This window comes from Amblyomma americanum, chromosome 11, assembly GCF_052857255.1.
Source record: "Amblyomma americanum isolate KBUSLIRL-KWMA chromosome 11, ASM5285725v1, whole genome shotgun sequence".
Taxonomy (NCBI): domain Eukaryota; kingdom Metazoa; phylum Arthropoda; class Arachnida; order Ixodida; family Ixodidae; genus Amblyomma; species Amblyomma americanum.
This window is the reverse complement of record NC_135507.1, coordinates 110,742,289-110,768,718: the sequence shown is the minus strand read 5'-3', so window position 1 is coordinate 110,768,718 and position 26,430 is coordinate 110,742,289. Positions and strand designations below refer to the sequence as shown.

At 49.9% G+C, this 26,430-nt stretch overlaps 1 protein-coding gene across 1 annotated transcript in view; it reads right to left on the bottom strand.

The window, feature by feature from the left end:
- Window positions 1–5,615: 5,615 nt before the first annotated feature.
- Window positions 5,616–26,430, bottom strand: part of Polr1A (RNA polymerase I subunit RpI1) — a 345,140-nt gene continuing 324,325 nt past the window's right edge. The window contains exons 29-31 of the mRNA XM_077642305.1: window positions 20,061–20,171; window positions 8,575–8,767; window positions 5,616–5,771 (exon numbers count right to left, since the gene is read on the bottom strand). Coding sequence (XP_077498431.1) covers window positions 5,653–5,771; window positions 8,575–8,767; window positions 20,061–20,171 — 423 coding nt within the window. The 3' untranslated portion in view covers window positions 5,616–5,652. The remainder of the gene's footprint in view (window positions 5,772–8,574; window positions 8,768–20,060; window positions 20,172–26,430) is intronic.

The window sequence follows — 26,430 nt, the reverse complement described above, 5'->3', positions numbered from 1 at the left end:
CAGAAGCTGGCCTGCCAAGCGGGAGATGTTTGACTGGATTTGTCGCCCATAAAATCTGCTGCATAAAGTCATTTCCTGCAGGAAGTGCCGCGCTTTACATAAGAAGGGAAATTCCACGTTTCTCTAAGCGTTACCGATCTTTGCACGGATGACAGTGAGGTAGCGGCTGTGAGAATACAGCTCGGCTCTCGAACCCTTTCTATTGCATCCGTGTACGTGTCCCTGTGGAAGAAGGTAGCATTGGATTTGTTTCTACAGCAGCTCTGCGACCGCTGCCCGGCTCCTCGAATCATCTGCGGTGATTTCAACGCTCATCATGCCGTCTGGGGTGACAGGAACACAGATTCGCGTGGACGCCAACTCATAGACTTTATTGGCTGTTTGGACCTGTGTTGCCAATGGCGGAAGCCCCACTTTCTTCCGGCCTCCAGCCTCAGCGACAGCTATAGACCTGACACTGCATTCACCTGACATCCGCGTGAGGTGGTCAACAGCGCCTGAACGCATGGGAAGTGATCACTATCCAATTTTTGTGTTTGGTGCTGACTTTCGTATGCATGGTCCTAAAATTAGCAATGTGGTCAACTGGGACAAGTACAGAGAGCACCTAGAACGTGTTTCTGGTGATGTTGTTGACAAAATAATTTCTAGTAAGCTAGCAGCAACTACGGTGGTCAAGTTACCTGGTCATTTTCTGGCCTCAGATTTAAAACTCAGGAACCTTTGCGCAGCGAGAAGGGCGGAGCACCAACTCGTGCAGAAGAAGGACGACAGGCAACTGAAGACGACCTTCAATAGGCTGAATTCTGCCATTAGACTGCATACGAACAAGCTTTACAGGTTGCAATGGGCCTCATTCTGTGCTAGTTTGACTGTGTTCTCACGATGACGAGAATATGGCGAGTTATTGGCAGCATTGCTGGAGAATCTCGCTTTTCGAAGCCTTTTGAAGCTTCAGTAGAGTTAGTTCTTGGGCTAGTTGGTATTGTTGATTGAAGTTCATAGTTATTCAGCGCAACGGCACGTTTTAGCCAAGGAAAAGAAGAAGACAGTAGACAGAAAAGAAGAAGGACGAACAAGGACGAACACAGCGCTGACTTACAACTGTTTATTCAGAGTCACACACACAGCTTAAATACTCTCAGACCAGCGCAGGCGCACACCGTAAAAGAACCAAAAAAGGAAAAATAGGAAAAACAATCTCATCATATCTTTGTCGCAGAAACTTTGACAGGACCGCCTTTTCTGTATTATACAGAATGACAGGTATCGCTGACACACTCTGACCCAGCTTGACTGACCCAGAATGACAGGTATCAATGACACCCCCGCAGGCGAAAGTAAAACCTGAAGTGATGCCCTACGTGCACAAACTATCCCATGGCCTCAAAAAGGTGGCAAACCGGCACAATGTGCCGTTAGTCTTTTCAGCCCCTCGGAAGCTAGGCCAGTTGGCCCGACGCATCACAGGTGATGACAAGAAACCTGGGTGTAAAAAGAGGCACGGGAACCGCTTTGCGGAATGCGCCACAGGCGTTGTGTACGAAATTCCCTTGATGTGTGGCAAGTCCAACATAGGGCAAACGGGGCGCTGCGCCAACGACCGTCTCAGGGAGCACGAAAGAGATTTAAGGAATAGGGAAGGTGCTAACCTTGTTGAGCACTGCGCAACTTGCAAAGATTGCACACCGATGTTTTCGGCAGTGAGGATTCTAAGCAGAAGCAAATTAAAAACCCGTGAAACGATAGAGGCATACTATATTAAAAAAGCTGGGTCAGAGTGTGTCAGCGATACCTCAGTCATTCTGTATAATACAGAAAAGGCGTTCCTGTCAAAGTTTCTGCGATAAAGATATGATGAGATTGTTTTTCCTATTTTTCCTTTTTTGGTTCTTTTACGGTGTGCGCCTGCGCTGGTCTGAGAGTATTTAAGCTGTGTGTGTGACTCTGAATAAACAGTTGTAAGTCAGCGCTGTGTTCGTCCTTCTTCTTTTCTGTCTTTTCCTTGGCTAAAACGTGCCGTTGCGCTGAAGAACTATGAACTTCAATCTTTTGAAGCTCTTGCAATACGCAAGGAAAAACCTATTGCGTGCTTGGCAGAGGAATTTGCAGACGCACTCATACGTGCTAATTCTAGAATATATAATGTACACCAGCTGCTTCCTCTAGGTCTATCATGGACTCCCCGTTCACGCTTCACGAGCTTCAGACTGCGCTCAGTGGCCTGCGGCGCCGGTGTGCACCAGGTCCCGACAGCATCACCAATCAAATGCTGAATAATCTGCCCTTGCAACTCAGGAAGGAGCTCCTCAACTTCATCAATCGAGTTTGGGACACTGGCGATGTTCCTTCGTCATGGAAAGTGGCACATGTACTTCCAGTCCTGAAGCCTGCAAAGACATCACACCTTGCCTTGTATCGCCCTGTGTCATTGACCTCCTGTGTAGCTAAGTTGATAGAGCTGGTAAATGAACGGTTATCGTGGTGGCTTGAGGACACCAAGGCACTGCCAACATGTATGACAGGATTCCGCCGAGGTATTAGTGCCCAAGATAGCGTCTTAGACTTGGTGAGTCACATTGAACACCAGAGAGCTTTCGGCCTTTCCACCTTAGCCATTTTTCTTGACGTTGCAAAAGCTTATGATAACGTGCTTCAGAGCTCAATTCTAAACAGTTTGCAAGGCATGGGCATACAGGGCCATATGTTAAGATTCATTTACAAGTTTATAAGCGATTGCGCGGTTCGTGTACGGTTAGGAAGTATGTTAAACACCGAAAGGGTTCTATCACGAGGTGTGCCTCAAGGAAGTGTTCTTTCCCCCACGCTCTTTAACGTCGTAATGGCTGGCATTCCCGATTTGTTGAAAAAAAGTTGCAGGCAAGTGCGTATGTCAATATATGCTGACGACATCTGTATTTGGATTACTGGCTACCAACACAAGCGATTAGCCCTGATAGCTTGACAGGCTCTACTTTTGGCACAAGCTTACCTTCAAGGTGTGGGATTGTCTCAGTAGAAAAATCCGGTTTTGTTCTGTTTCCAGGTGTAGGAAGACATCTAGCACGATTGAAGACAGACCTCGGTCACTCTTGCATCCATCAATTCAACCACAAGCGTTTCCTGGGCGTCATTATTGACTCCCGTCTACAGTGGCGAAAAGCTGTAGACGCGATTGTTTCATCTATATCTTCGCGTCTCAATGTGATCTGTAGAATTGCACGTGAGCAATGGGGAAACCATCCTTCTTCAATGGTCAAACTTCATGAAGTGCTGGTGGTCAGTTGCATAAAGCATCAATTACCTTTAATTTCCCCCTCAACATCACAACTTGAACGCCTCGAAGTTGTCCACAGAAAGGGCCTAAGAAGAGCCATTGGAGTTCCTCAGGCGGCTGCGAATAAGGCAGTACTTCATGAGTCTCTATCGAAACCTGTTAGCTTTATCGCTTCTCAGAGACTACTAATGCATCTTGGCTGCCTAGGAGAGACGGTAGCTGGGCGATCCCTTCTCCAGCGGCTCTGCAAGAGATATGAGTCGAAGGCTTACTTGGCACTCAATACTCTTAGTTCTTTAGGCCTTAATGTCCGAAGGCAAAGGAAACGGTTGAAACCCCCTGGTCTTTTCCGACCTTTGACTGTAAGCTCACAATTCCCCACCTGAGCACAAAGAGCAGCTCTCCTTTGGCAGCAACGTGTTCGCTCGTACTTGAACACTTGGTATGCCAGCCATATTCAAATTTTCACGGATGGTTCTGTGGACAAGGTCAAACAAGCTAGCGCAGCAGCTTTTTACATTCCTTCTTTGGACTGTAAGTGGTTCGTACGCTTTACTGCAGTCTTATCCTCCACAATGGCTGAAAGTGTTACTATTACTGCAGTCGTATCCTCCACAATGGCTGAAAGTGTTACTATTGAGGCGGCTTTACGGAAGTTAGGGTCTTGTCCGGCCTAACCTGTTGTCATCCTGATTCAAAATCTGCCCTTCAGAGGTTAGAGCGCAGATTCCCCACTGACTCCTTGTCTATAAGCATTCTGCACTTGGTGCAGAATCTGCATAGCAGAGGCTTTACTCTGTATTTCCAATGGGTGCCCTCTCACATAGGAGTCAACGTCAATGAGGTGGCAGACAATCTCGCCCATGAAGCTCTCTCAAGGATTTCATCAAAAAAAGTACCTCAAGATGGAAAAAGTCTCTACAGGAAAACGGTACTCGATCATTTCAGTACCCTGTGGAGTGCGCCCCACAAGACATGTGTGACTAAGGGATTGAGAAGATCTCAGACGACCCTATTGCATCGAATTCGCACGGCCTCTGCTCGCACTCCTGCCTGAATGCATAAAACGGGCATAGCATCGTCTCAGCTCTGTTCTTTATGTGGTGTGTGCGGGGATATCGAAAATTATATTATGTATTGCCCAGAGTACAACGCGGAAAAGTATGTCATGTTTGCTTCCTTCAAGAAGACAGGAGCCCTTCACAGTACAGTTCGGGACATGGTCTACCCGAGTGGAAACCAGACATGCAGAAGGGAGGTTGCACGCCTTCTTTTAACATTTCTACACGGATCTCATTTCTATATGGTGACAGCAGGAACGGACTATGGCCTACTGCGATTGAATGTGTGCGTAGATGGTGTCTTCCGGAGTGGACTACGTTATACTGTGAGTGAATGTGTGTTTGGATTGTGGCATTGCAATGGACTATCTTCTGCTGTGACTGAATATGTGCATAGATGGTGACTTCTGGAGTGGACGGTGATGTGTGGATTGATTGTGTGCATAGATGGTGACTGTGGGAGAGAATGTGTGCTATTATAAGAGACTGTGTGCATAGCAGGGTACATGCGACAGGCTTTAGGACAACATAGAAGGGACGCCACAGTGGAGCAATTGCCGGCAGGTAAAGCAAGGCTAACCCCACCTGTAGCATTCAACACAACTCAACTCAGCTCAACTTCTCGCAGTAAAGAGACGAGCTCACAATCCTCTTTAGTGCACCTTTAAGGGTAATCAAGTGGATTTCAAAAGAAGGCAAGTGTGGCAGGGGTCAGCAGAGTGTGCGAATGAGATAAGAGATTTGTCGGGATACGGTGGACACAGTTGGCAAAGGACAGGGTTAATTGAAGGCCTTACATGTACTATAGCTCAGTAAGGCATGTTGCTGGGCAAGTTGGTTAAGCATCTTGCTTGAGGTTTTCTTGAGGAATAAACAGTTGGAAGTTGGCGCCTGTCCGTTGTCTCCTTGTCTTTCCTTTGTGTGTGTGGTTTTACTTGCGCCAGGTTGGATTCTTTCCAAGTTTAAAAGATACGTGTACTATAGCGAATAATACTGACTACTGGGTTTTTGAAGAGAAAGTTTGTTTGCAATATCTGAGTTCATAGCTTTGTTTTGTGGAAAAGCACCTGTAGATTTTTGAACATTTGAACATTTATTTATTTATTCCACACAAAAAGTGAAAAGGGAGGGTGGAGAAAAAGCTGTTGTAACACATTAAAGCACTTAACAGATTAAAGCACTTGTACTGATATTTGAAATTATTAGCAAGCATTCGAACAGATGTGCAGCCAAAAACTTGACATTTGCAAACCTCTAAAAAAAATACGCCACAACAATAAAACCAATAAACAGAATTAGTTTATTAATGCTGTGCTAGCGCATGTGCAGCTTGAAGGCCTGGGGTTGTCTCAGCTGCATGCAGCCTGTACCTAGGGGCACCACCCGACCGACCACGAGGCGGGCAGACGGCGAGTTCAGGTGGTCTTCAGCACCTGCAATGTGAATGAGACAAGGACAACTGCTGACTAAGAAAAGCTGGATCCAAGTCGACGCATTGAACCCACCCCCACGTCATACCACTGCCACTCTGGTTTGTAGTTTACCACGGGATGACATCGCGGTGCACACAACATGTAACAAAGCGAGCACAATGCCAGCATCCTAAAGGCAATCAAGATCAGAAGCAAAAAAACGGTGCTCCATCCTGACTTCCACACTCGCGTGCTACCCGACAGACTACCAATCAAACTGCCAATGGTCCTGCAGTTTCCGATTACGACACGTTATGAATTTTGTTTAGCAGAACATATCTGCATGCGAATTAATGTTTCTTTAATGCATAACACCCCATGCATACTGCCGGGAACGGGCACTAGTCATGTAGTAGCCACCGCTCATCCAACACTATATTATAAACTATCTTGTCGTAGAAAATCTGCTTTAGCTCTTTTCTGGTATCTCTGGAATTAAACTGTCTTCATTGGTTGCCTATTTGTTCATGATCATTCCTATGCATCCAAATTTACCGTATTTACTCGCATAATTTGTGCACCCCCAGACTTTTACCCAGATTTTTGAAAAAAAAAAAACTTTTACTTGCAAATTTTGCGCTCTCTGCTACACCAGGCCACCAGCATGTACACGGGTGCATGCAAGGCAGGCTTGAAAAGACTGCCGTGGCCTCGTCGCCATGTGCGGTTGCTTTCTTGGACGATCAGTTGTGTGAGCACCCAAATCCGAAACTACCAAAACTGTTTGCTGTTCGCTTAGCTGCTAGTCAGCCAAGCTGCATGCGAGGACTACGTGTTATCACGCCCGTTATCTCCTCTGCCTCCCACTGTTGGCTTCGTGATTGTATCATTGCACTTTCATTGCTTTGAGCTGCGCATGTGCAGTTATGCCATCCCATGGAGAACCACATAACGCAGGGAGAGGCAGGAGGGGGCATGATAGTCTTATATTTGGAGTCATCGTTTCTTTTTTTTTTTTTTGCTAGCAAGAGATCCAAGATGGGGGCTCGGTCTACATATATACAGCAATATACAGAACCGTACTTACACGATTGTAAGTCGACCTATTTTTCAATATTTCAAAATCCAAAGTTGAGCATCGACTTACAATCGAAACCAAAGCATGGCACTATAAATAAAGGTGAGACAAATGAGATATCAGGCATGCTACAGCGTGGTTGCACTTTTGCTGTGCGGCTCCATCGCATCACTCTTAGTGCTGGCCTTGAGCAGCTGCTATGTAAACGTGCAGAACTGGCATCCTCTCCCTGCACGCGGCGGCCGATGGCGGCTGTCGATAAGCAGCAAACCGGCAACCCCCCCTCCCCCTCCCCACACGTGGCTGTAGATTGCAGCTACTGAAAAGCGGCAGCGGCCCGTTAACTCATTCGCGTTCTACTCTTAATAGGCGTCCTCCAAGTTTTTTTTTCTTTTTTTACATTGAACTGCGCACTCAGCGCTCAAGGGAGTGTCGATAGTTGATAGAAGGACCGCTGTTTCAATCGTGGCGGCACTGTCACTCAGAACGGTAGCGGCGCCAGGGAGTGTCGGTAGCCGACAGAAGAGCCGTCGCCACTCACGCATAGTTTCCCTTTGGCTCTGATGCATTTGACTACTGCCGTCCGCGTTCCACAAGTTTTTAAAGTTGTGCTTCGTCAGTCATCATTTGAGCTCCGGGTCCAGTAAGCACCGGCGCTCGTTCTCGGCTACGCCGTTCTTTACGGCAAAGAAACGAATAACTGGGTGCCGGGGCGCAAGTTCAATGTTCGCAACGGGTGATACAGGTGTGGCAGCTGTAGCGAGGCAAAATTTTCAGCTCTTCCACGTTATGTCGTGATGTGGCGGTTTATGAAGTGTGGGATTTCACTAAACAATGACGTCAGAGCGACGTGCTATGGGACCGCAGCAGCGATTACGACGGCAGCGCTAGTTCGACGATGGCGCAAGTGCAGACGAGTAGTCCAGTGACTAATACATTTTCTTTTTGAATGTACCCACGGGCATGACCGCGTGCGGCAGCGGATAGCGGCTGGGGATAAGTGGCGGCCGCAGGATAATGCTATCGCATTCTATTATTAAAGGGCAAGCTTAAACGACCTCCAAGGTTTTTTTTTTTTAAATGTGATATTGCGGGTCGACTTATATTCGAGCAACTTACAATCGTGTAAATATGGTATACATATCTTGCGTTATGACCTGTGTAGAATTTTTTAGGATGTTTTCAGAATAGTTTTGTGCAATTTGCGCACGCCCTTTTTTTAAGCTTTAATTTCAAGAAAAAAGTGCACAAATTATGTGAGCAAATATGGTAGTTTTCTGTTCGGTCAAGGGGGCTTTTAGCCTTTCGTAGCAGTCAATATGTGCTTTAACATGCTTAGACACTGTCAGCACCAGTTGATATTGGTTTGTTTGTAGTCACATCTCTGGATATCAATTCAATTGAGCAGTATATTTTCAAATCGTTCTTGGCCGATTCTGGTTTTAACACTTTCTTAATATTCGTACTCATTTTTGGCTAAACTTTTTAAATGTTTGAACAATATCTGCAGACCTTGACTAGTTACTATTGTTGGTTTTCACGCTGTGAATTGTCACAATCAGCCAGGTCACAAAAGATAAGCCGTTTACTGAATTATTTGCCGCATGGTATGTCCACTCTGGAAGGGAAGGTGTCGCCACCGCAGAATGGGTGCAGCTAACCTTACTAAGGTGAGAGTCCTACTACATTTTGTGTAGCGCACACTTTATAAGACCAGGATAGTGATTCTCTACCCCTGACACATACCGGCAAGTGTGGCCGACTTGAGGAAGTTCATAGTGGTCTCGAATGTCATCTGCTGCAGGGGCGACGCATTGTTCTCCATGGCAATGCGGTTGCATGCCCGGTAGCTGCCGTCGAAGGTCATGTAGTCCGCCACAAGCAGGAGGTGTCGCGGGTCCACCTCAATGCCATACACAGCAAACACATTGGCCACCTCCTGCACTCACCCGCAAGCACACATCAGCAAGGCCACACATGTGATGACAAGCAAAAAGAAGGAGGAAGAGAGGAGAGGGGGCATGAAGGGATGGTTATCCACCAGAGGCGACTTGATTCCGACAGAAGGCAAGAGAAGGAGAGTCAAGTTGGCGGACGAGATTAGGACATTTGTGAGGATAAGGTGGCTGCAGCCACAATAGGTCATATGAGTGGACACCGTGATGTTTACACCGCGATTTGAAAGCCTTGTGCCCCCTTAAAGGGTTGCTCGAGTGGGCTGCTACGAGTGAAGAGTGATGCACACTGCTAGGGCCACCGAAAAGGGGGAATACAGTAGCCAACCAATTTTTCGGACTCCAATAATTCGGACTTTGCTGAAGAATTGTCGTGAACCTCATAGAAACATGTACATTTTTATGACCGATATTTCGAACTTTGTGGGGTTAAGTTGTTGGTGGCTATTTAAATAATAAAATAACAATGGAATATGTCACGCTCTCTTGCTGTGTCCTACCACTAGAGGGAAAAAAAGAAACACGCTTGCGGCTCACCGTACAAAAATGCTGAAGTGGGGGCAAAGCATCCAAACGTAGCGCACGCAGAGCGTTTTGCACTGCGGGTACCTACCTGGCACGGAACAGACGGGACGTCAAGCCCGTCTGTTCAAAGTATACACAAAGGTTCACCAGAGTTGGTTCACGGGTGCGCGCACTGCCCTGCGGCCACAGGAGCGCCGATACACTGTCCGGGATGAGCCCCTGCGCCCTGTAGCCCGCAAGCATGTCGCAACACAGTTGGGCGAGTGCGGTACAGTGGAAGAGCAAGTGTTTCAACTGCACCACAAACACCACATGCATTGCTTGTAGCTAGTCCATGGTGCACCCACCTGTCCCCAAGCCACACGCATCCTACACGTGCACGGAGGTTCATCGCGCGCCGCAGCTGTGTCAGGGATGCTGTCGATACGCTCCCCTCACACGATGCAGAAGTCGGGGTGCTGCTGTCGGAGGTGGTTGTAGACGACAAAAAGTTCGATTTTTCGGACTAAAACAGACAACAACAATATTGTGGAAATTGTTTTTCAACCGAGAGTTAGTTATTTAGGACTGATATAGACGCGAAAGGGCATCGCTGTTACAACCAAACTGTTCTCCGCAGCCGTAAAAGACGCCATCTTGGATTTAAATGGAATCGGCGGACGCTGACCATGGCGTTGATGGAGTTAATCGGATGGACTGGCTTGGATAAGCTTGGCTATTTGTTCTCCATCATCGAGATAATGGGCGGCTCTCTGCTGCCACCGACATGGCCTACAAAGATTGCGTGAACGCATTGAAAACGGTACAAGTCACTTCCATCCCGGCTAATTGAAAAACCTCCGCTGACCCCGTAACTTTGTACACCATCCGTTGTGAATGCAACTGAAGGAGGAATTGGCACTAGTCTGTACTAAAAGATAACCACAGGACGGTTCTCAAAGGAGAAACCGTCTCTCGCTCTCTATCCCTCTTGAATTTCTGACCCACGCGGCCATTGCAACCACTGTGCATCCTTGGCGTGTGTTTCGCGAACTCCATCAGTCGCATGTTATCTCGGGCGTTGTCGCCTGCTTTGTGGCGCTGTTCACAGCCATTTTGGCATCATATTCCTTCATGTGTTAGCGATGTCGGTGCTGCGACAACTACGGTGGTGTTTGATTTTGTGCTCGTGACCTTCGAAACTGCTAAGAGTGCAACGAGATCCGGACAGATACACGTGAACCGCTACCTGCGCTCGCTTTCTTGGGAGCCACTGTGACGATTCGTGCACATGCACCGGTGCCACGGCGAGCCGGTCAGTGACTTTTCCTGGAGACGGTTGGCCGCGCCGTCCTAACGTCGGGTCGCAGCGGAGAGACTTGACCATATTTGGTTGTGGCGGAGAAACATGACCATATATGGTAACCGTCGACGGCCCTGTCGAACGACGCTTGAGTGTCCCCGTCATTATGCACCCCTCGAGAGCCACGGGGGAGTGGACAAAGGCGCGGCCACGGCTGAAGAAAGAGGCAAAGGCTTTAAAAGCGGAAGCCGACGGGAGGAAGGGGGAGAGCGATCGGGGCGAGTGGACGAGAGGGCCGGAGACGGAGCGAGGCAGAAGACTGGGGCTGCGCATTGACCTGAGCCCGGGGTCTAGCCGTCGCTAACGTTCGAACTTCGCCAACGCGCCTCCACGCCTGGCAGCTCATCCAACGATCAGCCGAGAACGAGGGCAGCACAGCCACGAGGAACTCCCAGCCCGGCCGCTGCAGACAACCAGCCATTCATCGAGCCCGTGCCACACCACGCTGACTCAGCCCCGGCGAAGACGAGCCAAGCTTCTGTCCCGTAAGCGGCATCGAGCCAGATGCTTTAATTAAATCACTTCAAAATCATTTTGGAGTCTGTGCATCAATCTCCTCATGCCCAGTGTGGACCCAGGGCCATTTTAAGAAACTGGTTCATCACATTGGTGTCAGAAGTGGGGTCCACACTTAAATCATTGGGCAAAAGCTGGACTGCACCCCCGGCGAGAGGAGCTTGAGGCACTGACTATATTTGGTCTAATATGGAAGAAGCCCACTCGAGTGCACAGCCCTTTGGGGCAAGCGTACTTGCATTAGCAAACATGGTGGAGAGATTCACTGGCGACGGTCAGGGTCCGTCTATTGTTGAATTTTTTGACATGTTGGAGCAGGTGTGCAAAATGGGCGGGTTAACGGATGCACAACAGCTGGGAATGGCGAAATGTCGCATGTCAGGGGCAGCACATGATTTTGCCTGGAGAGATGAGGGAGTCAGGAAGGCGGGCACGTTGGCTGAATTTAAAAAGCTAGCGTTTAAATATTTTGACAGGGAACCTTCTAGCGTAAAGCTCAGGCGGTTCCTCGACGCTCGGCAGAAGCCGGGGGAAGACGCACGCGCGTTTGCCTCCCGCCTTCGCTTCCTTGGGAACGAAACCCTAGCGCGAGAACCGGGGCCTGATAGTTCGAAGCAAAAGCATGCCAGAGAGCTGCTTCTGGAGCAGATGACGTCCCAGTTCATCACTGGCTTGAGGGATCCGGTGCGCAGGTTTGTTCTGTCTAAGGCGCCGTCTACTTTTGAAGGAGCGGTAGAGGCAGCTGTAGACGAGGAGCGTAATGAGTTGCTTGTCTCCAGTGAGGAGAAGGTGCGGCTTGTAACAGAGCCAAAAAGTACAAGCGCCGACGCGAATGTTACTCAGTTGACCGATAGGCTAGACCGGCTGGAGGCGCTCCTCGCGGAAGGCCTACAGTTAAATAACAGGGGCAATTTCCAGAACCGTGAAAGGAGGCAGGTTCGCTGTTATGCTTGCAGAGGGTACGGACACGTTGCCAGATACTGTCCCGAGCTAAACCGCGAATCTGGTACGCCAAATGGGCAGCAGCACGCGCCGACCAACACGGGGATGGAACAAAGATATATTGTGCCAAAAAATGCGTAGAGTCCCCCGCAGCCGAGCCGGTTGGGGGGGAGAGCAGTAATAGCTGTGCTATTGTAAGCGTTTTTGGAGAATCCTACCCGATTGCCAAATTCGTGGTAAACGGGGTCACTTGCAATTTGTTGGTTGACACTGGCTCCCGGATAACGCTCCTTAAGCAAAAGTTTTTTGATCTGCTGACAAGGAACGGAGACAGGCAGGTGCATGAGGCCCGAGAATCTCCGAAAGTAAGATTCGTGGGCATCACAGGAGCTGACCTCGGCACGGGAGGGCTGTACCTTTTGCGCTTCACAATCGGGAACGAAAGTTTTGACCATCCCAGCTACATTTGTTCCGATGCTGCATCGTTGCCGGATGTTATATCGGGCCTCGTAGGTCAGGACCTGTTACGGCAGCATGGCATCGATCTCATATTAAGCCAGAACTGCCTTTCCTGTCGCGGGGCTTTGGTCCCATTAGCAAATCGAGAGGCCGAGTACGTTGCACGAGTTGACTATGGGAAACAGAGCGCGAAACAGGGCTCGCTAACACACGCGGGCGTTAGTGTTAGGACAACGAGAGAAACAGTGGTGCCGCCTCGGTCAGAGATAATCTGTGTGGGAGCGATGTCGGCTCAGATTGATGAGGGACACATAGGAGTCGTTGAACCTACAGAGGGGCTCGCAATAGGACTGAGTGTGGCGGGCTGTTTGGTCACGGTTGACTCAAAGAAAAGGGTTCCGGTCCGCTTATGTAACTACTCGCAACAAGAGCTTCACCTGCCGAAAAACAAAAACATAGCTACATTCTCCACGGCTGAGGTAGATGAGCAGGGTACCCCGATTTGCACTACGGGCCTCGTCAATGAAAGGAAAGGAAAAGAAAGGAACCTGCAGTTTGACCTCTCTCACATCGACTGCAAAGAGCGAGGAAGAGTTGAGGGTCTCCTACAGCGCTACTCGGATGTATTCGCTGCATCGAAGCTAGACCTGGGAAAGTGCGGAGTGATTAAACACCGCATTACGACTGGCGACTCGCCACCAGTGTACCAACGGGCCTATAGAATTCCCTACTCACAAAGAGAGGAAATGGATAGGCAGGTCCAAGAGCTAATCGACAAAGGCATTGTTGAGCATTCCAAGTCGCCGTGGGGGGCACCGGCACTTCTAGTTGAGAAACCCGATGGTTCATTTCGACTGGTAATAGACTACCGGCGATTGAATTCCATTACAAGGATAGATCCCTACCCGCTGCCACAGGTGCAGGAAACCCTCGCGCAGCTTGGGTCAGCCAAGTATTTTACAGTTGTCGACCTCGCATCGGGGTTCTGGCAGATCGAAATGGATCCAAACGATGTCGACAAAACCGCATTTAACACCCCGTCTGGCCACTTTCAGTGGAGGCGCATGCCGATGGGACTTGTTAACAGCCCTGCAGTCTGGCAGAGAACTGCGGACGTAATCTTGGCCGGTTTGCTGGGAAAGAGGTGCTTCGTCTACATGGACGATATAATAATTTACAGCAGCACCTTTGCCGAACACTTGGAGGCCATTGAGGAAGTGCTGGTCAGATTGCGAGCTGCTGGCTTAAAATTGAAACCTTCAAAGTGCCAACTTCTACAGCGGCAGGTCAAATACCTTGGACATATCGTTTCCGCAGACGGCGTAGAACCTGAAGCGGGAAAGTTAAGTAGCGTCCGCGACTTCCCTAGACCAACTGGAGTTCGAGGCGTTCGCGAGTTTCTTGGCTTAGTCTGATACTACCGAAGGCATGTGCGAGATTTCGCCCGTATCGCAAAGCCAGACTGCACTAACAGCAAAAAACATAGAGTTCGTATGGTCGGAGGAGGCAGAGGTGGCGTTCGAAGAACTAAAGGAAAAATTAATAACCGCTCCCTTGCTACGATATCCAAACTTCAGCCAGCCTTTCATTGTAGCGACTGACGCCTCGAAGTTTGCAGCGGGTGCAGTGCTGTCTCAGAATTTTGACGGCAAGGAGCACCCTATCGCGTTCGCGAGCCGGCAATTCAGTCCAGTCGAGCAGCGGTACAGTGCCACTGAGCGGGAGTGTCTTGCAGTGGTTTGGGCCGTGCGGCACTTTCGGTGCTACCTCTATGGCCACAGATTCAGGCTAGTGACCGACTGCCAACCCCTTAAGTGGCTTCTAAACGTGAAGGATCCGAGCTCGCGCCTCGCGCGCTGGAATCTGCAACTTCAGGAATACGATTTCGAGATAGAACACAAGCCAGGCAAGGTGCACACTAACGCGGACGCATTAAGTCGAGCTAACCTGGTACGCACCGTGAATGAGTTTTGTCCGGCCATAGATACAAACGATCTCCGCACCGAGCAGCGGAAGGACAAAGGGCTAGAAAAAACATTTCATGCCATTTCTGGGGGGATCGCCCGGGATCCCGACAATTGTTACTTTGTTGACAACGAAGGAACCCTACGAAAGCGCACCCGGCCTACGCGGTCAGGAAGGAAGGCTAGCCAGGTGCGGGAAAGAGTGGTGGTACCAAAGTCAATGGTGCCGCACGTCTTGAGGGTTTTTCACGATGCCCCATACGCGGGCCATTTTGGAGTAATGAAGACGCAAAGGAGGTTGGAGCGCTACTACTATTGGCAGGGCATGCGTTCAGATGTTAAAGAGTACTGCGCTAACTGCCGTTCTTGCCTGGAAAGAAAAACTCCGAAAAACCGCAGGCCGGCCCCCCTTCAGGAATTCGAGGAAGTCTCGACGCCTTTTGAGAGGGTTGGCATGGATATCCTAAGCCCACTTCCGACTACGACAACAGGAAACAAATATGTACTGGTGTGCGTTGACCACCTAACGAAGTATGCTGAGATAACAGCACTGCCCGACCAAAAAGCAGAAACTGTGGCACGTGCCTTTGTAGAAACAGTGGTTCTGCGGCACGGCGTTCCGCGGCAGTTGTTAACGGATCAAGGGTCAAACTTTGTGTCGAGGTTGATGAAAGATGTGTATAACCTTCTGGGAATTGACAAAAGACAGACCACCCCTTACCACCCGGCTTGTAACGGTGCTGTGGAGAGGCTTAATCAAACAGCAAGCAAACTGTTATCCCATTATGTTTCGCGAGACCAACAGGATTGGGACCTCTGGATACCGTTTGCTGTTTTTTCTTACAACACGGCGGTGCACGAGAGCTCCGGTGACTCCCCTTTCTACGTCTTGTACGGTCGCGACCCAGACACACCGAATGCGGTGGTTGATGGACAGAGACGGGTGCCATACGGGTCACTAGATGATTATCGAGCCGAACTGACGTCTCGATTGCAAGTGGCCCATGACGTAACAGCCGAAGCATTACGGGAAGCAGCCGACAAAAGAAAAAGGCGGTTCGACACTAGGGCTAGGGCGGTTCCTTTCAGGGTGGGAGACCGCGTATACCTTGAGTGTGTGCAGGTCAAGGCAGGGCTTGCCCGTAAGTTAACGCCCAAATGGAAAGGACCTTACCGCATAGTAGAGCAGCTATCACCGGTTAATTTTCGGATTCGGGAGATCGCAGGGGCCTCAACCGCTGTGGTCCATGCTAACCGGTTAAAGCAAGCACCAACATGCTCGCCTCTTTCTGAAACAGCTGCCTCAAGGGAACAGGAGGGGGAGGATAGCCTTCGCACGGAGCCCGCCATTGTAAATAACCCTGCATTGCAGAAAAACGGTCAGAGCGGCCGGCACAAAAATTTCAGTCCATGTGATGAACTGGAACACTTCATGCAGTCGCAGCTCGGAGGCGCCCTTCTCGAGGAGGAGGCATTCCAATCTTGCAGACGTATTCCAGCCGCTAGGTACTACCTCCGTAACCGAGTAGTGGACAGGGAGGTACCTCGCTAAGACTACATTTCCTTGTTTTGTACATTACAAGTGCGCTTCGTTTAGTTTCATTTTTGTTCGTTCTCTTGTTTGAACAGGACTTGTCGGGCTAGTTGGTTGATCATAATGCAAAAAAGACGAACTGCGCAACAAGAACACGGACGAAAGGGAGGCAGACACACACTAACTGCGTTAGTGTGTGTCTGCCTCCCTTTCGTCCGTGTTCTTGTTGCGCAGTTCGTCTTTTTTGCTCTTGTTTGAGATGTTGTACATACTGTTAATTATGGTCTTATATTGTGCACTCGAGTGGTATCTACGGTGAAGAATTGTTCTGAAACTCCGCTCTGGCTCGGTGCTCGTGGGGAAGAAAGGAGCGACTTGTGCGGGATACTGTCCCGAACAGCGCGGCCGTGTGTGTGTATGACGAATTCCTAATGTTCAATGAACATTCCTTTTAAGGGGGGATGAGGGTCTTGAAAACTTTTTTTTTATTTCTTAACATATCTTCCTGAAAATTGGCATGCAGATATATCTTCGAATGCTAATCCCAAATATATATTCAGATTTTATATATCTCATCTAGAAATGAAGATATGGCAAAATAATTTATGCCACTTAGGTCTTTTCTTACGGGCCATTATGGTGATTTCTTAATTAAAAAAACTAGTTTTAAAGTAATGCTGTCATTCTTAAGGGCCCATTGCACATCCTAAAGCTAAAGAAATTTTTAAAAAGTCATCACATAGGTCATGAATGAATAACAAAGTAGGAAAAAAAAAACAATGCGGGAGTAATTAGCTTACATCTGACCTAATTGCTAGTCTATTGGGTTTAATGAAAATTGGAAAGCTTTAGGATGTAGCTGAGGTGTTGCTGAAAAAAATGATACCTACTTCAATAAAATCAGTCGATGCAAACATTATGAAAAGTTCCGTAAGGCAAAGGCATTTGATCGAAAAAGCAAAGCTGAGAAAATTGCATTCAAAGTTTTGCTTACTCTGCCATTTTTGTTTACTGATCATATGGAAAAATTTAATGCTTTAGCATGCCGCCCAGCCATTGCTGAACACAATAACACCAAATTTACAGAAATCTGTTCATGTAAAGATTATGAAAACCTCTGTATTGCATTGGCACTTGACAAAAAAAAGCTCAGAAATTCACTTGCTATTTTCTTTGAATCTGCCACACATTCACAAAAGTCCTGGGCAGTAGTCCTGGGTCAGGCTTGTGCTTCTTGGCCATCCTCTTCTTCACCTTTTCAGCATTGGTGTGACCCTTATCAGACCTGCACAGCCTCTGTTTATCTTTTTCAAGGCTCCTACCAATGAGGCAGCTCCCAGGCCTGTAACCGAGCTGTGCTGCAACAGCTCTGCTGGTTGTTGCCATTCCTTGGTTGAAGCGAGAAACTGCTTCTTGCGAGGTTAAAAACAGGACAGTGAGGAGTGTCTAATGCGAATGTTCAAGCTTCAGCTTAGAGCGCACAACGTCTTGGCGCTCTGCCAAGTTCGCCGAGCCCCCCAGGGTTTGTTCAGCCGCGTCCACCGGCGAAGCTGTTGTTGGCGAGCTCAGTCCAGCCGCATCCACCGAGGGTACAGCAGCTTGCGGCATCACCGAAGCTGCAGTTCTCGACGATGCAGCGCTCTACTTATTCCATGCGCGTCTCTTTTTGCCGACTGCTTTTCGCGTGCTTAATTTCAAGCGCGCCTCTCGGGCCATCGTGACACACGGAACAGACACCAGGCAGGCAAATACACGCAAAAGCACGAAATTCGAGGCTAAAAGAAGCGATTCAATAGCCAAAATATCTACAATAACGATAAGGAAAACGGCAGAACGAAAAATACTAGGAAACAAAGAGGAGCGCGAAAAATGACGGGCGTGCAGGCGAAAGCAGACGACGGGAAGGAGCCGTACAACGCGGCCGCGGGGGGCAAAGCATGCGTCACGGCCAATCAGAGGGCTGCGCCTCGAGGAGCCGCCCGTTTTACCCAATTGGCGGCTGTCTCGCGACGCTTTCCCCCTTGCGAACGGGTGCTGATAGCTCCGCTGTGCGAGGGTCTACAGCTTGCCGAAAGGCGCCAAATTGGAGAGCGGGAAACCAGCTTTCAAACGAGACCAAGATGGCGCCGATCGGTTCGCGTCGCGCGGAGCTACGGCAACTTGAAAATGGGGCAAACCTTCGCACTTGGCGTTCAATTTCAGCTCACCGACGTTTCTAAATTGCCGTTTTTTTCATACTTTGAGTTCGAATTCAGCTAAAATATTTTGTAGAGGCATAGTTGGGACATTAAAGACTTCAAAATCGCAATTTTTGAAAATTGCCATTTTTGACCATTTTTCGCGATTTCAAGACCCGCGTCCCCCCTTAAGAAGGAGCGGATGTGACGATTCGTGCACATGCACCGGTGCCACGGCGAGCCAGTCAGTGACTTTTCCTGGAGACGGTTGGCCGCGCCGTCCTGACGTCGGGTCGCAGCGGAGAGACATGACCATATTTGGTTGTGGTGGAGAAACATGACCATATATGGTAACCGTCGACGGCCCTGTCGAACGACGCTTGAGTGTCCCCGTCATTATGCACCCCTCGAGAGCCACGGGGGAGTGGACAAAGGCGCGGCCACGGCTGAAGAAAGAGGCAAAGGCTTTAAAAGCGGAAGCCGACGGGAGGAAGGGGGAGAGCGATCGGGGCGAGTGGACGAGAGGGCCGGAGACGGAGCGAGGCAGAAGACTGGGGCTGCGCATTGACCTGAGCCCGGGGTCTAGCCGTCGCTAACGTTCGACCTTCGCCAACGCGCCTCCACGCCTGGCAGCTCATCCAACGACCAGCCGAGAACGAGGGAAGCACAGCCACGAGCAACTCCCAGCCCGGCCGCTGCAGACAACCAGCCATTCATCGAGCCCGTGCCACACCACGCTGACTCAGCCCCGGCGAAGACGAGCCAAGCTTCTGTCCCGTAAGCGGCATCGAGCCAGATGCTTTAATTAAATCACTTCAAAATCATTTTGGAGTCTGTGCATCAATCTCCTCATGCCCAGTGTGGACCCAGGGCCATTTTAAGAAACTGGTTCATCACACCACCACTCATTTCGGCGCCATAGGTTATGAACAATGATTTAGTCACTGCTTGGTGAAGCAGTCATCGGGTTTGGCCCGCAAAAGTCGGCACATCGTGGGAACTGATTATGCAACTGCATGTTAACTGAATTTCATTGGTGTCGCATATATCAGCATGATGGAGAGTGAAGGCTATTGCGTGATAGTGACTTGCTTTCACATGCTTATGTAAATACTAAACAATTTTTTGCAATTGTCTATGATTCATTGGTGGCATGACATGTGGCCGTGTCGCTGTCTGGTACCTTAAAGTGAGAGGGCATGGAGATGACGAAAGCATGTCTATGGCTCATATATAGTCTGATATTATCGCTTGAAGGCGGAACACGGGGAGCGGTGATTTTCGTGATATTGAGTGCCGGTTTTTCGCAGAAAAGTTAATTTTTTGAAGTTAACGACTTTTTTGGACTGCTTGGTTATTGGGACCATTTTCCAAATCCAATAGAGTCTGAAAAATCGGTTGGCGACCGATTTTTCACATGGGCCATGATGAATACCATCCTGCAGATTAAGCTCGGTTTTCTTAATGAGTACTGACAGCAGACAGCTTATGAGTATCGTGCATTTTGCCACCATTGAAACAAGGCCGCTGCAGCGGGCCAAAGAAAGAGAAGATGGTTTACGACAGTATAACGTCACAAAGCAACTCAAGCCAGAAGGAATGCCGTAGTGAAGGGCTCCAGAAATTTCGACCATCTGGGGTGCTTTAATGTGCACCAACACCGCGCAGTACACGGGCCTCTAGAATTTTGCCTCCATCGAAATGCATCCGCCGTGGCTGTGATCGAACCAGCGTCTTTCGGGTCAGCAGCCGAGCGCCATAACCACTGAGCCACCGCGGCGGTTCAAGATTGTGAAGAATAAGCGTGCTATTACTTACCCTGACAATTGCTGTTCTGGCAGCTTCAATGCCCAACGTATTGGCAATGGTGTGGATGTCGTTGCTGTAGATGCGTCTAAGATCTATCACTTCACCATGCCGGAACATCTCCTGAAACACAAAGAAGACCGGTGGAAAGAACAGAGTGGGAGCATTGTGAGGAGGTGAATGTATCACCACGACCACTTTGCTACCCCCACTACACACACCTGATGAAAGAGGCTCGTGAATGAGGTACAGGAACCATAGCCGGCATGTGAAAAGTGCCAACTTACTACTCTGTGCTAGTGAAGGAAACTCTGGAGAGAAAGACACTATGGGAAGAGATCACCGACCACAAGGTAGCTTATGATAGTCGGCGCTTTTCAGTGCAACTTAACATAGGAACTTGCCTGGATTGTCCCGAATCAGTGAAGCAAAACACCATTTTGGTGGGCATGATAAGGGAAGAGAGGATACATATTTACCTGAAGGTAAAATTACTTCAGGTTGATCAGAAAAAATATGACGTGGCCGCCTACATTGCCCTTTGCCCCTGAGAGCAAGGGCAAATTCATGGGATTATTCATGGGTTATTCATGGGATTCAGGTGGAACACACAGAAAGAACAAATTCTGGAAAACCTGGATTGTTCGAGGAACCCCATAATCAGAGTGGCAAAAAGAATGGGGAGGACATCGACCTTGAGAATGTGCAGTTTTGAATTTATTATGGAGGCGGGCTCCTCAAGTGCCTGCTCTACAAAAAGAAGTTTGAGGTGTGCAACGCATGCAGGCATCTTGGGCACCGCTGTGATGCCAAGTGCCATGGCTGCAGCATGGAGAAACAGCCGGATCGACAGGCTAAATGTGCTCTTTGTAGAAAGGGACTGGGAAACAAGAGATCTGCCGAACTCCCTACATCCTGAAGAAACGCCAGTGGGAGCAAAAACTTCAAAAAAAAAAGCAGATGAAGAAAACCCCTCCACCTGGGCGGTCCGGGACGGCTTTGGGATCACGGACAGTGATCAGCGTTCCTTAGAGGGTAGAGAATCTCCTAGACCGGCCAGAGTTTGCCCAAGAAAGCTGATGGCTCCTTTCGATGACGAAAGGGATTATCTAGACGCATATCTGCAACGATTCGAGCGGATAGCTTTGGGGCAAGGCTGGGAGCGCAGTGAAAGGGGCACTCGTTATCCTGACGCTATTCCACTGAGAACTATTGACAGTATCTAAGTGGCGGAGGGTCTTGTGAAAATGTTTTCGCGTTATGGGTTCCCGAGAGAAGTTTTGAGTGACCGGGGCTCGAACTTCACATCGGAACTAATGAAGGAGGTTAACCGCCTTTTGTCAGTAAGGCAGTCACTGACGACGCCTTACCATCCCATGTGTAATGGGCTTGTAGAGCGGTTCAACGGCACCCTCAAAAATATGATCAAGAAAATGTGCCAGGAGAGACATACTGATTGGGATAGATATCTCCGAGCTCTTTTGTTCGTTTACCGCGAAGTACCACAAACGAGTCTTGGTTTCTCACCCTTCAAGATGTTGTATGGCCCCCTTACAATACTCAAGGAGCTGTGGGCTAATAAGGTGATTGCAGCAGATCTCAAAACAACATACACATACGTTCTTGAGTTGCGGGACAAGTTGGAAGAAATATGCAGGCTTGCACATCAAGGCCTGGAAAGGGCGCGCGAACGCTATAAGGGCTACTCACAGGCATTTGAATCCGGGGGACAAGGTTCTCATCCTGCAACCCACGGATCATAATAAGTTACTGATGCAGTGGAAGGGCCTGTACCTTGTGACGCGGAAGAAAAATGACATGGATTATGAGTTACTGATAAATAACACCAAGAAGGTTTTCCATGCAAACATGTTGAAAAAGTACGAAGAAAGAGTTCTCGTAGAGTGCGCCCCCAAGGTAGCATGCTCGGTAGCAGCCAAGGAGACAGATGATGTTGTCGAGGTGCCCACATGCAGTGGGAAGAAAACTGTAGGATGGGATAAGGTGCTAATAAACCCCAATATGAATGAAGACCGAAGCTCACTGATAAAGGCCCTACTCCAAAGCAAAGGGGATGTGTTTTCAGATGTGCCGGGCAAAACGAATGTCATATGTTGCAGACTAGATCTCTCTGCAGATAGACCAATCGGCGTGAAGCAATACTCACTACCTTTAGCTGTTGTGGGGGTTGAATGGGGAGATAAGTACGTTCTCCCCACTCAATCGCGGCTGACACTGTTCAAAGCCGCCCGGACCCCACCCCGTGATCGCGTACGCTACCGAGCGCTCGCCGACCACGGCGGGCCTTGCTCTGGGGGAACAAAGGAACGACACATTGGCTGACACAAACAGGCATTTATTGCTACAGAAACAATAACGCCAGCTAGCAACAAAGTCCGCTAATGAATCGAGGTCGTCCGACTCACCAGCAAGGTTCCGAGCGAATTTAGGATGGGATAAGGTGCTAATAAACCCCAATATGAATGAAGACCGAAGCTCACTGATAAAGGCCCTACTCCAAAGCAAAGGGGATGTGTTTTCAGATGTGCCGGGCAAAACGAATGTCATATGTTGCAGACTAGATCTCTCTGCAGATAGACCAATCGGCGTGAAGCAATACTCACTACCTTTAGCTGTTGTGGGGGTTGAATGGGGAGATAAGTACGTTCTCCCCACTCAATCGCGGCTGACACTGTTCAAAGCCGCCCGGACCCCACCCCGTGATCGCGTACGCTACCGAGCGCTCGCCGACCACGGCGGGCCTTGCTCTGGGGGAACAAAGGAACGACACATTGGCTGACACAAACAGGCATTTATTGCTACAGAAACAATAACGCCAGCTAGCAACAAAGTCCGCTAATGAATCGAGGTCGTCCGACTCACCAGCAAGGTTCCGAGCGAATGTTCGCCCGCGCTACGGCAAGGGATATATCCTCCGAAGGCCGGACGGGACGAGTACGGGAACCTGTCTCCCTGTCGCTTCCTCGCCCCACCGGCGAAGAACGGAGCCGCGAGCGACGCGTCCGCTCGCGCCGATGATCCCAGCCGAAGCCCCCCTGCCCCCTCTCCCGCGCGCGGGCTTTGGCAGTCTCCGCGCAGCGATGCTGGCGCCCTCTCTTGCCAGTTAATATAACTCACGAGGGAATGCGCTCAGCCTCGAGGCGAGACCGCCGCTGCACGGTGCCTCGCGGGAAAGCAAACTCAGGGGGCTGCAGGGCAGGTCCCCACATCCCCCCAACCTTAAATAGACCCACGCGCCTGAAGGTACATGCTATGGAGGAGTCTCCTGGTCTTCATGTCCTTGAGGCACGTCTTGCAGCGGAGGTCACGCCAACAGCGTCCACGCAGACTTCCGCGGTATCCCGAAGGCGGTGTGAAGGTCTCCGCTGGGACGACTCGTATGGCCCGCGGACACCGTGTCCGTAGGCCCGCGAATCGAAGGCCGGTGGGAAAACTGCAGGCCAGGATCCTACAGTAGCCGCCAGGGCAGCAGCAGCCGGAGGTGACTGCTGACTGGTCTCGCCACAGCTGCCCCGGATGGATGCGGCGAACAGGATACAGGCCGCTCCGTCGCAGCAGGTGGCAGCGAGACGATGTGCACCGGACAGCAAGCCTGGGTGGCTCCACCGGATCTGCGAAATTGCCGAAACGCTCTCGGCGTGCCTTTAAAGTAGGTCACGGGAGGGGAAACGGCATCCGCAAGGGCCTCGTGGCACAATGCCTAACTCGCTAGCAAAACGTGTCGGCGGCTGTGCAAACGCAAAGTTCGAGTGAACAAAGCCCTTTCTTGAGTTGAACGAGACTGCTCAGTTCTTGCGAGGTTACAAAAAAAAACGGGCAGGCAGCAAAGTGCGCCCCCTCTCAACGACATGGTCCGGTGGTCGCGTCTCTTTTAACGTGGTGCAGGCAGCTCCGAAAGCCTCAGGCCTAACTACCACTACGACAACGGCCGTGACCACAACAAAGACCCGAAACGGGTTATGTGCGCGCAGCGGCGAGGAGACATCAGCTTTGTGGGGTGGTCCTACCCCGCTCACTGCACAAAGCAGCTTCTGAGCGGTCGGCGCCCACCGTATCGGACGGTGTCGGAGCGCCCGGTGCTGAGCTGCAATACCAGCGAGCTCGTAGCGGCACCCGTGGCCTCAGGCCACCCGGCTCCCGGATCCGCGACTCCCAGAGTCGAAAAAGAGACAGTAGAGAAAAATATATACAGAAACTCGAACCACCCACGCGGCTTCCGTACTCACTCGCTTCGGGCTCGGCGACTCCGCGGGCACTAGGCCTCGCGCTCCCTCGATGCGGACCAAGTGATTCTCGCGAACAATCTCCAGGGAAAAAAATGTGCTGAGCGCAATACACCTCGCACTCAAGAAAGCATGCCGCAGGTCCTAGCAATCAAAATTCACTCTAGGCCTAGCACTTGTCAAGTCCGGACAAGGAGCGTTCCCCGAACCGAACCGACAGTCGTCCAATGTTCCAAGAGCAGGCCCCACGTTGGGCGCCAGATGTGGGGGTTGGCTTGGGGAGATAACACCACCCCGTGATCGCGTACGCTACCGAGCGCTCGCCGACCACGGCGGGCCTTGCTCTGAGGGATCAAAGGAACGACACATTGGCTGACACAAACAGGCATTTATTGCTACAGAAACAATAACGCCAGCTAGCAACAAGGTACGCTAATGAATCGAGGTCGTCCGACTCACCAGCAAGGTTCCGAGCGAATGTTCGCCCACGCTACGGCAAGGGATATATCCTCCGAAGGCCGGACGGGACGAGTACGGGAGCCTGTCTCCCCGTCGCTTCCTCGCCCCTCCGGCGAAGAGCGGAGCCGCGAGCGACGCGTCCGCGAGCGCCGATGATCCCAGCCGAAGCCCCCCTACCCCCTCTCCCGCGCGCGGGCATTGGCAGTCTTCGCGCAGCGATGCTGGCGCCCTCTCTTGCCAGTTAATGTAACTCACAAGGGAATGCGCTCAGCCTCGAGGTGAGAACGCCGCTGCACGGTGCCTCGCGGGAAAGCAAACTCAGGGGGCTGCAGGGCAGGTCCCCACACAGTTCAAGAATCAATAGAAAAGGAGGTGCGGGATATGTTGGAGCTTGGTGTGATTGAGAGGTCGTGGTCAGCATACAATGCGCCTCTAGTTGTTGTCAAAAAACCCAATGGTACTAACCGACTGTGCGTAGATTTTCGTCGGCTAAATGACATCATAGTACCCGATGCAGAACCCATACAGAGAGCGGACGTGGTGTTCGCTAAGGTGGCTCACAAAAGATTTTTTTCTAAATTCGACTTAGCTAAAGGGTATTGGCAAATACCAATGGAAGATCTAAAGAGAAGACTGCCTTTTCGTGCTCGGCGGGTTTATTCCAGTTTAAATTCATGCCTTTTGGTTTGAAGACAGCGTCTGCAATATTCACGAAGCTGATGAGGAAGGTTTTGGATGGGCTCCAAAATGTAGAACACTATATTGATGACATCCTTGTGGCAAGAGATACGTGGGAAGAGCATACGTGGCAACAGATACGTGGGAACAGCGCTTGTCCTTCGTCTTCTTTCTCTTGGTGTCCCCCGTAGCAGCGTTTTCAAAAGTTTTAATATGCTGGTAAAACTATTTGATAGAATTCAGCAAGCCAGGTTGACCATAAAACCGGCAAAATGTGAGGTGGGCTTTGAAGCCATTTCTTTTCTCGGACACATGCTGGGGATGGGCCGCATCGCGACGAAAGACGACATCTTGGACAAAATACAGCAGGCCCAGACACCGACGACCAAGAAAGAGGTACAGTCGTTCCTGGGTTTAACGGGATACTACAGGGAGTTTATTCCCGATTATGCCCACATAGCAGACCCGCTTGTCGAACTCACTAAGAAGGGGGCAAGCAATAAGCTGAATTGGACTGCTGAACATGAAAATGCATTCGTGATGTTAAAAGGGCATATGGCAAGGCCGCCCGTTCTGCTTGCTCCGAATCCGGATAAAGAGTTTGTGTTTCGCACTGATGCATCAGAGCGAGCTTTAGGAGCCGTACTCTTGCAAGAAGAGAATCGTGTGCTACATCCGGTATTTTCTGCAAGCAAGAGATTATCGGCTAGTGAACGCAACTACTCCACTGTTGAAAAGGAATGTTTGGCGGTGATGTGGGCGGTAAAGAAATTCCACATTTATCTTTATGGGAGACATTTCAGGATTCAAACAGATCATCAGCCGCTTGAATACTTAACCAAGGCCAAAATGAACAATATAGTAAAGTCATGAGATGGAGTTTGGCCTTGCAAGAATGCTCATTTCAGGTGGAATATATTAAAGGGAGAGATAACATTGGAGCAGACTTCATGAGTAGAGCCAACTGAACAGCTCTAGGTATCTCTGGGATGTATCTTGTT